At 41.4% G+C, this 15,875-nt stretch overlaps 1 protein-coding gene across 1 annotated transcript in view; it reads left to right on the top strand.

Annotated features, from left to right (window-relative positions):
• Positions 1-1,769: 1,769 nt before the first annotated feature.
• The window catches only part of COL9A1 (collagen type IX alpha 1 chain), a 131,534-nt gene continuing 117,428 nt past the window's right edge, over positions 1,770-15,875 (top strand). Inside the window, exons 1-5 of the mRNA XM_069974172.1 lie at positions 1,770-1,820; positions 2,087-2,160; positions 6,301-6,378; positions 8,193-8,325; positions 15,466-15,862. Of these exons, the coding sequence (XP_069830273.1) occupies positions 1,807-1,820; positions 2,087-2,160; positions 6,301-6,378; positions 8,193-8,325; positions 15,466-15,862 (696 nt within the window). The 5' untranslated portion in view covers positions 1,770-1,806. The remainder of the gene's footprint in view (positions 1,821-2,086; positions 2,161-6,300; positions 6,379-8,192; positions 8,326-15,465; positions 15,863-15,875) is intronic.

Here is a 15,875-nt window from a genome sequence, read left to right as displayed (position 1 = left end):
CCCACAATCTGACCCCCCAAACCACTTGTACCTTCGGATAGCTGCTTTTAATCCAACATCTGTTCGGCAGATAATGCAGTTATTGTCCTAAAAAAAATACTTTAAAACTTGCAGCCCCGTGCCAAACGGGAGTATCTGTGCCCTAACTTTGCACCGCCCCTCCATCCCTCCTCCCCACCCTCTTCATCATTAGGAATGCCACTGAAACATTTTCTCCATGTTGAACATTGCACAGGTGCCTTAACGATCCAGCCCATGTGCCGGGCTGCCAGAGGTGGGGAATAGGAGACAATCTGCCTGGAGCATTCCTAATGATGAGGAGGGCGGGAGGAGGGACAGAGAGGGTGTGCAACATTAGGGCACAGATACTCCCGTTTGGCACAGGGCTTCAAGTTTAAGGGTGCGTTCACACCTACAGGATCTGCAGCTGATTTTCTGCAGCAGATTTCATTTAAATAACTTAACACAGCATCAAATCTGATGCTGTGTTCAGTTATTTAACTGAAATCTGCTGCAGAAAATCAGCTGCAGATCCTGTAGGTGTGAACGCACCATAAAATTATTTTTTTAGGACAATAACTGCATTACCTGCCGAACGGACCCCAGGACAGATCTTGGATTAAAAGCGGCTATCCAAAGGTACAAGTGGTTTTGGGGGGGGGGGGGGGGGGGGGGCGGGGGGTTAATTGTGGGTACAGAGAGTCGCGTTAAAGAGAATATACCTGATGGTACATTCCCCTTAGCTTTAGATTTACCTGACAGAAAACAATGTAAGGGTGTGTTCACACAATGTATTATTTTTTAAAAGAATGGCTGCGGTTTTCAATAAAAACAGCGACCGCTCTTTCCAGCCTGGGCGGCATTGGATTAAAATCAATGCAATGCCCCCCCCCCCCCCCTTCCATGCAGATGCTGACCGACAACCGTTGTTCAGTGCGGACTTGCAAAATGATCATGCCAGGCCGCAGGAACATACAAACACCTGCCGGTGTTCGGCTACTATAAGCAATGGCCGTTGTTATACAGTGTGTCAACATAGCCTAAAAATAAACCCCCCAAATTGAGAAAATTAATTTTTTTCCCATTTCACACCAGAATTTTTTTTTTTTGTTCTGCATCACATTTTCTCATAAAATGAACAGCGCCATTGAAAATCTGTGCTTCAAACAATCCGATCATTAAGTGGTTAAACTATGTTAAGTTATTCATAACCCTGTGACTTCAGGTTCATTTGAGTACACTCAGAGTGGTCAGAACGGGGCTTCATTTAAAAGTTTCACCAACTTTGCTTAGTGGAAAAATCCTTTAAATTTTTAATTTTTTTTTTTTTTTGCCGATAAAAACTTTGTTGTAAAAAAAAAATCACATTGTTTCTTATTTTCTAATAAAATACATGTATTGTAATGATAAAACACAGAATGCCATTACTTGCTGGTCTCCTGGTAGTAGTCGCTCTTTACTGCACAATGACAACAATCCATCTGGTGTCAGATTGGACTATGTAAGCACCAGCAGTACAGACAGGACAGTCACAATAAGTTAGGAGCAGTAGAGGAGCAGACCTCTAAGCCCACCTCTCCCAGCAGCTCCTTACTGTGCAGACCCCTGGCTGAGCCCCTTGTACTACACAGGCTGTACACTGTACATATGCTAATAGCTGCAGAGGTGGAGCCCAGGGCCAGCCAAGCAGATTCTCATTGGCTTGGAAATGCTTAGGAATTATACTCCCTATAAATAATTAGACTCCTTCTGAAAAATCTCAGTGCCCAGGGATAGCAGAGAACTTGTGCCAATGTGTAAGAGACCATGAAGGGCATCTGGTAAGTGCAACCATGTTATAACCAGTAGAGAACAGTAACTAGTACTATAGCCGCCACTGTAAATAACAAGGATGTGTGATCTTGTACTGAAAACATTTGCTACAACTTGTAAACAGTTACTGTATGCTTGGGGGGTCTGACTGCAGGAGCGACGGATAACCTGGGGGCTGGGAGACTAGTCTGTATGACTTAGGTTATGTAGTTATACGTAACACATTTCATATTTTCACGAACTCAGCAAACTTTTTTTTTTTTTTTTTTAACAGGAACCTTCCACTTGCCTTGTACACAATCAGCTTCTTGGAAACTCTGGTGTATGGCACAATAGAACACTACACAAGTAAGTGCTACATTACTATAGTGTTATATATTTTTTTATATATATATATATATATATATATATATATATATATATATATATATATATTCAAAATATATATATATATAGCCAATGATTTCCCTTTATGTATATACTAAACAATTATATTTATAGATGTGTATAAAACAGATTAAGATAATATGCAGAAGGAGATGATAGATAGATAGAATATATGATAGATAGATAGATAAGAAATTCAGAATGAATGCAGCACTCGTGTAGCGATGAATGTGGTGCCAGGCGGTATATACCAGTGACCACCCGGTATAAGTTATATAAATCAGAAGAATACCGCAGCACTCATGGGATAGAATTCAACACAACGTGTTTATTTCCCCAAACCGCAAACCGCGGTTTGGGGAAATAAACACGTTGTGTTGAATTCTATCCCATGAGTGCTGCGGTATTCTTCTGATTTAGATAGATAGATAGATAGATAGATAGATAGATAGATAGATAGATAGATAGATAGATAGGAGATAGATAGATAGGAGATAGATAGATAGATAGATAGATAGATAGATAGATAGATAGGAGATAGATAGATAGATAGGAGATGGATAGATAATAGATAGATAGATAGGAGATAGATAGATAGATAGGAGATAGATAGGAGATGGATAGATAGATAGATAGATAGATAGGAGATAGATAGATAGATAGGAGATAGATAGATAGATAGGAGATGGATAGATAATAGATAGATAGATAGGAGATAGATAGATAGATAGATAGGAGATAGATAGGAGATGGATAGATAGATAGATAGATAGATAGATAGATAGATAGATAGATAGATAGATAGATAGGAGATAGATAGATAGGAGATAGATAGATAGGAGATAGATAGATAGGAGATAGATAGATAGGAGATAGAAAGAAAAAAAGATAGGGTCCATTTACACAGAAAAATTATCTGACATATTATCTGCCAAAGATTTGAAGCCAAAGCCGAGAACAGACTATAAACAGAGATCAGGTCATAAAGGAAAGCCTGAGATTTCTCCTCTTTTCAAATCCATTCCTGGCTTTGGCTTCAAATCTTTGGCAGATAATCTGTCAGATAATCTTTCTGTGTAAATGGACCCATAGATAGCTGGATATGTCACAGCTGTACAAATACAGTGGTACCTTGGTTTAAGAGTAACTTGGTTTAAGAGAGTTTTGCAAGAAGAGCTCACAGTTTTTCAAAATTGTGACTTGGTTTAAGAGCATTGCTTCGGTTTAAGAGCTCCTGGTATTGGGTGGGAGCGTGAGTGGGGGAGGGGCATGGCCTGCATAGCGGGGTCTGCAGCACAGTACTCTGACCCAGGAAGTCTCTCTCACCTTCCAATTTATAGCAGATCCACTTCAGGTTGGGGCTTGCATCAGGGGACAGGACTGTGGGGGCAATCTCTTTATAGCTTTAACCCCTCTCTCCCCGGACAGAGAGTGCTGCTATACTGTGTCCACATCTGCCCTGCTCATTCCTTCATGCTCCCTGCAGTCTCTATCAGTCTTTGTGTTTCCCATCCTTTCCATTCCTGCTATAATGTGCTTGCACTCACACTTAGCTATACACACTGCTGCTATAATGTGCTTGCACTCACACTCAGCTATACACACTGCTGCTATAATGTGCTTGCACTCACACTCAGCTATACACACTGCTGCTATAATGATTATAAAATGATTTATGGGGTCTGGAACCAATTGTCTACATTTCAATGATTTCTTATGGGAAAATATGCTTTGGTATAAGAGTGGATTTGGATTACAAGCACGGTCCCGGAACGAATTATGCTCGTTATCCAAGGCACCACTATAAATACATATGAGACAGATAATTGATAGAGATTTATAGAAAAAAAAAATTGATGGTTATACAGATAGGCGAACATGATATATACATAGATGGACTAGGAAATAAAACAAACAAACAACAATATATCTGTATATTGTATAGAGAGACTGATTTGCCATAGGAATGAGATAATTAGTTACTGTGCATATGATTGATGATCACTATGGATAGATCAATAAATGACATAGATATTATAGGAAATATATTATGAACAATATCAGAAAGGAGGATATGAGTATTAAACTTTAAACACACCTCTATTAGTTCTGAATAGTATATGAAACGCATAAATTTATAGGTCATTGTTGTCTTCTATGGTAGAAGTTATCTTGCCAGTCCCTTGTGTTACGTAAGGTGGGGCTGGATAATGTTGGCATGAATTGCCCTTTGATCCTATATAGCTGGCTGGCAGCCAAATGGCTATAATTGCAGATACAGTACATGTTACATGGAGACTGAGAGGTGTTTTTGCCCTGCTAATGTTGTTTAAAGGAAAGACCTGTACAGACTAGGCCACTGTATGAAAATAGGAGCTCTCTGTGTAAAAGTGGGTGCTCTGCCCAGAGGCCACATCCCAAGCCCCTGTACTCACAAACCAGACCTCAGCAACATTTTCCAAAATCTTCTCCGACTCATATTGAACTGGTTTGTAAAGCAAAATGTTTATTTTTCCTGCACACAGCCAATGCTTTCAGCAAAGCAGACCATTGAGTGTTTAGATTAAGGTGGTCTTCTGTTTGATCCCCCCCCTCTCTACTCCTTGTAAATGTCAATAAACCACAACCTGCATGCAGCAAAGCCGCAGTCCCCGTAGACATTCCTTCCAATAATGAGGATAGGGGGTGGTGTTACTCACAGAAGGGTGTCTGCAATCCGTGCCTAACAGGCCCAGTCTAAGGGATGGGGTTACAGTGTAATTGCTGGAAATACTACAAGACTTGTTCTCACAGTTAGGCTATGTTCCCACTACGTATATTTTCGTAAAACTACCGCTATTGTTGACGATTGCAACAACGGCCGTGATTAATATGTAAATATACGTGACATTGCCGCCTATGGAATCCCGGCCGGAGTGTATACACATAGGATACACTAGGGCCGGGATCCCTAGCGGTGCTGCAAGAAACTGACATGTCAGTGTTCTGCGGTTGCTATTCATTGAGTTGTGGCCGCAGAAAACCCTATCAGTGCACACTGTGAAGCGCGCTCAATGGTGTGCAGTGGAGACTTCTGATGTGGGCGCACACGGATGCGCCCACATCAGAACTAAGCGGCGCTAAAGATCATCTGGCCGGTACTGCAATACCGGCCAGGATGATCTTTTCTAAGAACGGCCGTTCCGCAACCTGGCCGGGTCACGGAATAGCCGGTCTCTGAACATGGACTTAGGCTGCATTCACACATTCCGTGAAGTTGTCTGTGCGCACGGACAAATTTATAGCCCTTTGCTTTGTATTGGACTACTCACATGTTCAGTGTTTTCACGAATCTCCAATCCATCATAACTTGGAACGGAAGCACGGAACAGATTCCCTATAGAAAACAATTGGATCAGTGTATTTCACGGATGTACACAGATGTGACATCCCTATTCATCTGTGAAAAATACAGATGTGATGTAATCAAGGTAATTTAAGGTGCTCTAAACAGATCCGTGAAAAACATGGACACGGATGTAAAACGAATACAAAACTGATGACAACACGGATGGTTTTGTACGCATCACGGAGGTAGCTAGCGGACCACAATCAGACCAGGAAAACCACTGAACATGTGAATGCAGCCTATGTATTTGCAATCCGTTTTTTTTTCATCTATTTTTTCAAAAAATGGATGAAAAAATAGATGCAGTTGTTTTTTTTCCATTGATTCCATTATAAAAGGATCAAAAAGCAGCTGTTTTTAACTTACACAAAAACATACTTGACCTTATTTTTGTGTATGGAAAAAAAAAATGGATGCGTTTTGTTCAGTTTTTTTTAATAATGGAAGTCGATGGAATAAACGGATCAAAACCGATGCACACAAATGCATCTGTTTTTCCATCAGTTTTTTGCAAAAACGGATTGCAAAAATGTAGTGTGAACCCAGCCTTACACTTGCCCAGATTTCTATTGTATTAAAAATCCGCATCGCGTTCACATTGAAAGCTGCAATTATTGCAAGTTATAAGATGACAGCTTGCAGGTATGACAATCCATGGTACATACTGCGCTTAGGTGTCAATAACTAACAACTATTTTGTGTTTTGTTATTAGGATTTCCATTCAGCTTAAAATTCAACAACGTCCAGCACAAATGTCCACCCATCAATGGTGGACAGGATGACCTACCAGGTAAATGTGCCAGCTTATAAATAAAACTCATATACCATCATATACCCCATGCACAGGCATAGATATGTGTAGTTAATGCGCAGAATTGCTGACAATCAAGCTTCTTACAGGGACTGTCGCTGGCTTATCATGTTACAGTATCAGGGGGATCAAAGACTGGACAATATCAATTTATGAAAAGGAGTAAGGGCATGTTCACACTACAGAATACGCTTGAAAATTTCAAGTGGAGGTTGCGCCTGTCCCATTGACTTTAGTGATATTCTCACGCTCAACCCGCCGTCGGCCCTAAGAATAGACATGTCCATGGCGGATGGCAGATTGAGCTTGAGAATATCAGTCAATGGGACATGGTCACTACTTGAAATTTTCAAGGGTGTTCCGTAATGTGAACCCTAAAAGAAGAAGGGCAGCAGCTAAAGCGAATGTACAACCAGTACATTGCTTTTCTGATTTTTACATGGATAGACTGGTGTTGGTGCTGTGGTCCTTTTTTTGGACTATGGCCCGATTCCCGCGTACGGTGCCAGTCTATTACCGAGCACCAGCCCAACCTAAACCACTGGGGCGCGGGCTCACAGTGTGCCGAGAAGCCCTCCCCTCTGTGACCTGACTCCTTTGATCCTAATGGAACTGCATAACAGAGGGGAGGGGGTTTCGTCACACTGGGGGCTGGTGGGCCCGCCTCCAGGGCTCCAGGCCGGGCCTGTGGTTGGTAATAGGCCGGCATCCCCATGCTGGTGCCGGACTATCCACGTAAATGCGTGGTATCTAGCAGTGACTGCCTTGTTGAACAGGAGGCACAATAATAACTTAGACACAGTCCTTGCAGTTTAGCTTCTATATATGACGTTTCATATCTCCCTATATGTGACTTATATGTGACTCCAAGCTCACATATTGGCAGCAAGATACAGCAAATATGGCATTTTATGTGTTTTTATTATTATTATTATTATTATTTAAAAAAAACAAAACAAAAAAAAACCTGCATTTGCTTCTAGCCCAGGGATAGGGAATCTTTGGCTGTCCAGGCATGATGGGAGTTGTAGTTGTGCAACAGCTGGAGAGCCAAGGTTCCCTACCCCTGGCCTAGCCTAATATTGGTTGTTTCAAACGATATGTGACACCTAAACACTTGTATACAGTGTGGTCCAAAAGTAGGTGGACAGTATGTGTAATAGGGTTATCAAGGGGGAGATTTATCAAACATGGTGTAAAGTGAAACTGGCTCAGTTGCCCCTAGCAACCAATCAGATTCCACCTTTCATTCCTCACAGACTCTTTGGAAAATGAAAGATGGCGTCTGATTGGTTGCTAGGGGCAACTGAGCCAGTTTCACTTTACACCATGTTTGATAAATCTCCCCCTTCATAACCCTATTAAACATTCTGTCACCCTACTTTTGGACCCCCCTGTACATTGCAAGCGTTCCATTCTCCGGAAATAATTCACAATTGATGTTTGTTCTTGTTTAGAATGTAAGCAAGGGTCAGGTGACCTCCTTAAGAGTCATTTATCTCCTTCACTAACGGGTGGGTTCACACTACGGAATCTGCTCGGACAAGTTCCAGCAGATTCCGTCGCTCATTCCCGTTCTCGGCGGCACGCCTCTCCGCTCCTTAGACACCATTCTACGGCCGGGCCGATTCCGCTGTCCCCCGAAAGAACTGACACGCCAGTTCTTTCGGCCGAAGGCAGAATCCGCCTGGCCATAGAATGGCAGATATGCACGCCGCTGTGAACGTATATGAGTGACGGAATCCACCGGAACTAAGCCACCCTAAACATGACCTTCTCCTTTCTTGTCCTAGGCTTTGATCTGATCTCCAAGTTCCAGATAGACAGAGCTGCATCAGTCGGAGCCATACAGACAGTGGTGGGGACGTCACCATTCCAAGTGGCCTATCAGTTAGGAACAAATGTTGACTTCAGGATTCTAACCAGGTGTGTTTCCTTAGAGATCACTCGTGTGCATGCGTAATCATCTCTTTAGTATGTACGTCCAGGATGAATAGACGGAAGACGTTGCTTCGTGCATCTCATTAGTTATGTATGTGGCCGCACTTTAATTAGTTTTCTGCTTATCCAAACTACTTTGAGTATAGCTTAGGCAATTTTTGTGGATAAAAGGGTTTAAACAATACAATAAAGCAAATTGAAGACTGTATAATGTTCAGGATCAAGTAATTGATGGGAATTAGTAGACAAATTAAAGTGATGACAAAGACAGTTCTGTTTTCTGTTGTCCTCCCCCCCCCATCCACATTCATGTTTAAACATTGTCAGTTAGCTCCCTCTTGTGGTACAACTGAGACACTGCAGGTGCTGTTTTGAGTTGGTGGTGCTGAAATTTACTGAACCAGTATGGTTAAAGAAATCCTACTGGCATGATTATTATTGATAGTATTTTACTATTTTTTAGTATTTTGGTTTACATTTTTGTAGTTTTGGGGAAAAAAATTGTGAGATGCACAAAATGGAAAGTTTGGCAAATTTGTTGTTTGCGTACTTAAAGGGGTAGTCCACCCAAAAAAATTTTTCTTTCAAATCAACTGGTGCCATAAAGTGCCAGAGATTTGTAATTCACTTCTATTAAAAAATCTTAAGTCTTCTAGTACTTATTAGCTGCTGTATGTCCAGCAGGAAGTAGTGTTTTCTTTCCTGTCTGACCCAGTGCTCTCTGTTGCCTCCTCTGTCCATGTCAGGAACTGTCCAAAGCAGGAGCAAATCCCCATAGAAAACCCCTCCTGCTCTCCAGACTGGAAATAATACAACTTCCTGTTGGGCATACAGCAGCTTATAAGTACTGGAAGGCTTGAGATTTGTTAATAGAAGTAAATTACAAATCTCTGTCACTTCATGGCAGCAGTTGATTTGAAAGAATTTTTTTTTCGGTGGACTACCCCTTTAACTGTTATGGTGCTCATACATGTACCAGTGTGATGCTGTATCTGTTTATGCAGCTATATGTATTGCCACCTCTTGACTCTTTGGGGGAAGAAAGAATTGGGCTGGTTGAATTTTAACGCCCAATCTGATTGTTCTCCCTGGAGACAATTCACTGCTAGAGATGTCTGGCTGCGGCTTATTCCCTTCTTCTATTGAAAACACATGCAGGCACAGCTGAGCATGTATGGGGAAGGTGGAAGGAATAGCTGTTGGACGTATGAGAATTTGGTGACAGCTATTGAAAGTTTATAGGCACTTTAACCTATCTTTTATGTCTAAAGGCCCATATATATATATATATATATATATATATATATATATATAATCAAAGGAATCTCTGTGGCACTCAAGAGATAGTGAAAAAAACTCGTGGTTTATTTGCCCACAACCGCAACGTTTCGAACTCACAGTGAGTCCTTTCTCAAGCAGTGTTCAAGCACATATGGCATAGAGTGAGTATAAATACATACACAGTGATCATTAGCAACAGTGGTAACAATTTAGCAATCAGTGTCAACAAAATCAAAATAAACAACAGCACGTGTATATAGAGCAGTGGCAATCACTTACAGTGAAAATCTATACGGTGTAAATAAACAAGTGTAATCACCAATTACAGTGTTAAGAGAGTGTCTATAAGTTCATTAAAAAAAGTCCATATTTATACAAAGTATCTGGAATCTCTGGGATCATCACCCACCATGATGTCGACATAGCTGCGGCTCCCAAGATGGTGTATTCGGCGTTGTCCAAGACCGACTGCGCATGTCCAGAGTGTCACCCCATAGAATCAGCTATCCATCCGCGATCCGTGTTGTGACGTATTCAGCTGGGTTAACCGCTTCATTGCTGACTGAAGCAGATACTGTACTGTACGTCGTGGCAAGGGTAAATCAACTGTAAACGGAGAACGTCTTCACGGCAGGTGCGCCCGCTTAATCTCGGCCTTATCTGGACACTAATTCTGTACTACCATGTAGAGGTACAGGAGATCGGGAACAAGCTATCCGGGCTGCTGTGAAACAACAACACACGTGACCGCTCGGTGTATGGAGATCCCGGACTCGCTGAAAAACAAACCATGGATCACCTCCACTAAATCCACTCACTCCACCACCTACGGGTTCCAGGTAAGTATCCCAGCCGTGCCTGCTGACGTATAATCTCCAACAGTAATGACACATGCCACAAAAAACGTAGCCCAAAAAAACGCAGTATAGACTCATGGTCTGAATGGTGGTATAGGACATACAGGCCGATGGGAGGTTCGTTCTCTGAATCATCATGTGGTGGTGTTCCCTTCAATTCCAGAAATAAGAATGCTTGGATATCTAAATATAAAGAAAAGAAAATTAATATCCGATAACATATATTCAATGCCATATATGCAATGGGTCCACATATAAGAAGAAGAGGGAAGCATATACTGTCAAAACCTCTAGTGAATCCTTATCCACATATTCTAGGAGTAATTTTAAAATCCACATTGAGTCCAAATGGTTTTAGGGAATTAAGCTCAAAGATCCAGTATAATTCCCGTTTTTTCAACCTTGCTAGTCTGTCCCCACCTCTTATAGGAGAAGTAATATGTTCAATGAACATGATGCGTAGGTCTTGTTCTTGGTGGTTCCTGTCACAAAAATGTTTGGATACAGGTAAGTCTAATCTCTTTTTCCTTATCGTGTATCTATGTTGGATGAGGCGTGTCTTAACGTCAAGTGATGTTTCCCCAACATAAATCAGGGGACATGGACAAATAATCACATAAATGACCCAATCCGTTTCACATGTAATGTGTTGTTTGATGGGATATGTTTTTTGTGTAGTGGGATGGATGAAGGTGTCACCTTTAATAACATACCTGCAATTGATACATCTCCTACAGGTATGGCAACCCGGTCTCAGGGGTCCCAGAAGAAATTGTTGTGTGGGTCCAGGAGTGCTATGTGTTGTAGCATGTACAAGACCATCTCTTAGATTGGGAGCTCTCTTATAAGATAGTAGAGGCCTATTTTGAAAATCCTCAATTTCTGGAAGTCCCCGTTGCAGGACCCCCCAATGTTTATGGATGATTTTAGCAATCTGGCCACTCAAGCCATTAAATTGAGTGACAAATGGGATTCTGGAGTCAGTGTTGCGATCTAAACGTTTTGTGAGAAGGTTTTCTCTTGGTATCTCAGACACATCCTCCATGGACTTCTGGGTTATGTGCCTGGGATAGCCCCTTCTATGAAAATTGGTGGCAAAATTCGTCATGGTATGTTGGAGTTCAGACTCATCTGTGACTATGCGTTTAATGCGCATAAATTGGCTTTTTGGAAGGGATCGCACAGTGTTCCTGGGGTGGTTGGAGTCAAATCTCAAAAGGGTGTTTTTATCTGTAGGTTTGGTATACAGTTTGGTAATGAATCTATTATTACAACGATATACCAATGTGTCCAGAAATTGTGTCTCTGTGTCAGAGTAAGAAATGGTAAATTGTATATCCGGATCCATACTATTAAGAAAGTTGTGAAATGCTATCAAACCTTCCTCATCGCCACCCCACGCCAGGAACACATCGTCTATGTACCTCCACCACGCGACAACGTGATGAGCGTGGTGGGATACATAGACATGTGACTCCTCAAGCGTGGCGACGTACAGGTTAGCAAAAGTGGGCGCAACGTTAGACCCCATCGCGGTCCCTTTCTTCTGTAGAAAAATTTTTTTGTCAAACATAAAAAAGTTACATGACAACACAATATCTAGTAACTGTACCAGAAAGGTCTGACATGCTGAGGAAAGTTCAGAGGTATGAAGCACATGCTTAATGGCCCTAATACCCTTCTCATGTCCTATGGACGTATATAAGCTGGCGATGTCTAAGGATGCTATAAATGTGACTTTGGTTGCATCTAACTCTAACGTTGCGCCCACTTTTGCTAACCTGTACGTCGCCACGCTTGAGGAGTCACATGTCTATGTATCCCACCACGCTCATCACGTTGTCGCGTGGTGGAGGTACATAGACGATGTGTTCCTGGCGTGGGGTGGCGATGAGGAAGGTTTGATAGCATTTCACAACTTTCTTAATAGTATGGATCCGGATATACAATTTACCATTTCTTACTCTGACACAGAGACACAATTTCTGGACACATTGGTATATCGTTGTAATAATAGATTCATTACCAAACTGTATACCAAACCTACAGATAAAAACACCCTTTTGAGATTTGACTCCAACCACCCCAGGAACACTGTGCGATCCCTTCCAAAAAGCCAATTTATGCGCATTAAACGCATAGTCACAGATGAGTCTGAACTCCAACATACCATGACGAATTTTGCCACCAATTTTCATAGAAGGGGCTATCCCAGGCACATAACCCAGAAGTCCATGGAGGATGTGTCTGAGATACCAAGAGAAAACCTTCTCACAAAACGTTTAGATCGCAACACTGACTCCAGAATCCCATTTGTCACTCAATTTAATGGCTTGAGTGGCCAGATTGCTAAAATCATCCATAAACATTGGGGTGTCCTGCAACGGGGACTTCCAGAAATTGAGGATTTTCAAAATAGGCCTCTACTATCTTATAAGAGAGCTCCCAATCTAAGAGATGGTCTTGTACATGCTACAACACATAGCACTCCTGGACCCACACAACAATTTCTTCTGGGACCCCTGAGACCGGGTTGCCATACCTGTAGGAGATGTATCAATTGCAGGTATGTTATTAAAGGTGACACCTTCATCCATCCCACTACACAAAAAACATATCCCATCAAACAACACATTACATGTGAAACGGATTGGGTCATTTATGTGATTATTTGTCCATGTCCCCTGATTTATGTTGGGGAAACATCACTTGACGTTAAGACACGCCTCATCCAACATAGATACACGATAAGGAAAAAGAGATTAGACTTACCTGTATCCAAACATTTTTGTGACAGGAACCACCAAGAACAAGACCTACGCATCATGTTCATTGAACATATTACTTCTCCTATAAGAGGTGGGGACAGACTAGCAAGGTTGAAAAAACGGGAATTATACTGGATCTTTGAGCTTAATTCCCTAAAACCATTTGGACTCAATGTGGATTTTAAAATTACTCCTAGAATATGTGGATAAGGATTCACTAGAGGTTTTGACAGTATATGCTTCCCTCTTCTTCTTATATGTGGACCCATTGCATATATGGCATTGAATATATGTTATCGGATATTAATTTTCTTTTCTTTATATTTAGATATCCAAGCATTCTTATTTCTGGAATTGAAGGGAACACCACCACATGATGATTCAGAGAACGAACCTCCCATCGGCCTGTATGTCCTATACCACCATTCAGACCATGAGTCTATACTGCGTTTTTTTGGGCTACGTTTTTTGTGGCATGTGTCATTACTGTTGGAGATTTTACGTCAGCAGGCACGGCTGGGATACTTACCTGGAACCCGTAGGTGGTGGAGTGAGTGGATTTAGTGGAGGTGATCCATGGTTTGTTTTTCAGCGAGTCCGGGATCTCCATACACCGAGCGGTCACGTGTGTTGTTGTTTCACAGCAGCCCGGATAGCTCGTTCCCGATCTCCTGTACCTCTACATGGTAGTACAGAATTAGTGTCCAGATAAGGCCGAGATTAAGCGGGCGCACCTGCCGTGAAGACGTTCTCCGTTTACAGTTGATTTACCCTTGCCACGACGTACAGTACAGTATCTGCTTCAGTCAGCAATGAAGCGGTTAACCCAGCTGAATACGTCACAACACGGATCGCGGATGGATAGCTGATTCTATGGGGTGACACTCTGGACATGCGCAGTCGGTCTTGGACAACGCCGAATACACCATCTTGGGAGCCGCAGCTATGTCGACATCATGGTGGGTGATGATCCCAGAGATTCCAGATACTTTGTATAAATATGGACTTTTTTTAATGAACTTATAGACACTCTCTTAACACTGTAATTGGTGATTACACTTGTTTATTTACACCGTATAGATTTTCACTGTAAGTGATTGCCACTGCTCTATATACACGTGCTGTTGTTTATTTTGATTTTGTTGACACTGATTGCTAAATTGTTACCACTGTTGCTAATGATCACTGTGTATGTATTTATACTCACTCTATGCCATATGTGCTTGAACACTGCTTGAGAAAGGACTCACTGTGAGTTCGAAACGTTGCGGTTGTGGGCAAATAAACCACGAGTTTTTTTCACTATCTCTTGAGTGCCACAGAGATTCCTTTGATTATATTATTTAGCACCTATGGTCACAAAGGTGCTTTCTGTTTGGCACCAACCATATTTTTCTTAAAGGAGTGCTGCGCCACAGAATATTTTTTGCTATATATATATATATATACTGTATATATATATATATATATATATATATATATATGCATCTACTAATTGCATTGAAATTGGTCCATTTGTTCAATGTGTATAGGGGTCTCCCACCTCTTCTGCGACACATGATGAATCAGGATCAGGAATCTTGCATTTTCTTTGTTCTAGGAGAAGTTCACTGACTCCTCTTCTCTCCATTTAGATTACATTAAAGGAGTTGTTCAACAAAGTTTTTTTTTCGGGTTCCAGAAAGTGCCAGAGATTTGTAATTTACTTCTATTAAAAAAAATCTTCCAGTACTTTTGCTGTATGTCCTGCAGGAAGTGGTGTATTCTTTCCAGTCTGACACAGTGCTCTCTGCTGCCACCTGTCCAAGCCAGGAACTGCCCAGAGCAGTAGCAAATCCCCATAGAAAACCTCTCCTGCTCTCCAGGTGGCAAAGAATACACCACTTCCTGCAGGACATACAACAACTAATAAGTAATGGGAGACTTGAGATCTTTTCTTTTTTAATAGAATTTAAATACAAATCTCTGGAGTTTTCTGGGACCAGTTGATTTGAAAAAAAAAAGTTTTATTTGTGACATATTTGTGTCAAATTCTTTGATATCTAAAGATAGGAGCAGCTTTATGAGAATACATTTACAATATTCGTCGCTTTAAATAAAATTATATTTATAATATTATAGTATTTTATAATAGTAAATAGGAAAATTGTATTTTATGGATCAGTTACTTCGGCTCCTAACAGCTTATCCATCTACCTCCTGTCATGGTATGCTTACAGGCACATCTATGGTGGTGGCTTACCTGAGGAATATTCCTTCATGTTTACTTTCCGGATGAAGGACAGCACTAAGAACAAATACTGGAGTATCTGGCAAATCGTAGACTCTGAGGGAAAGCAGCAAGCCTCTATCAATTTCAATGGTCCTAAGAAATCCCTGGAGTTCTCTTACAAGGGAGCAGATGGGAAGCTGAACACTCTCACCTTTGCCCGTCTCCCCTTCCTGTTTGATACGAAGTTCCACAAAGTTCTATTTAGTGTCCAAAAGGATAAAATCACACTGTATATTGATTGCATCAAAGTGGATTCCTTCAAACTGGTTCCTAGAGGCAAAATTAGCCTGGACGGCTACACTATCATAGGGAAACTGAAGAGTAACAATGAAGTATCTGTGCCGGTAAGTACCTGTT

This window comes from Dendropsophus ebraccatus, chromosome 6 (assembly GCF_027789765.1).
Source record: "Dendropsophus ebraccatus isolate aDenEbr1 chromosome 6, aDenEbr1.pat, whole genome shotgun sequence".
NCBI lineage: Eukaryota > Metazoa > Chordata > Amphibia > Anura > Hylidae > Dendropsophus > Dendropsophus ebraccatus.
The sequence above is the reverse complement of the archived record's forward strand: the minus strand, read 5'-3'. Positions and strand labels throughout refer to the sequence as shown.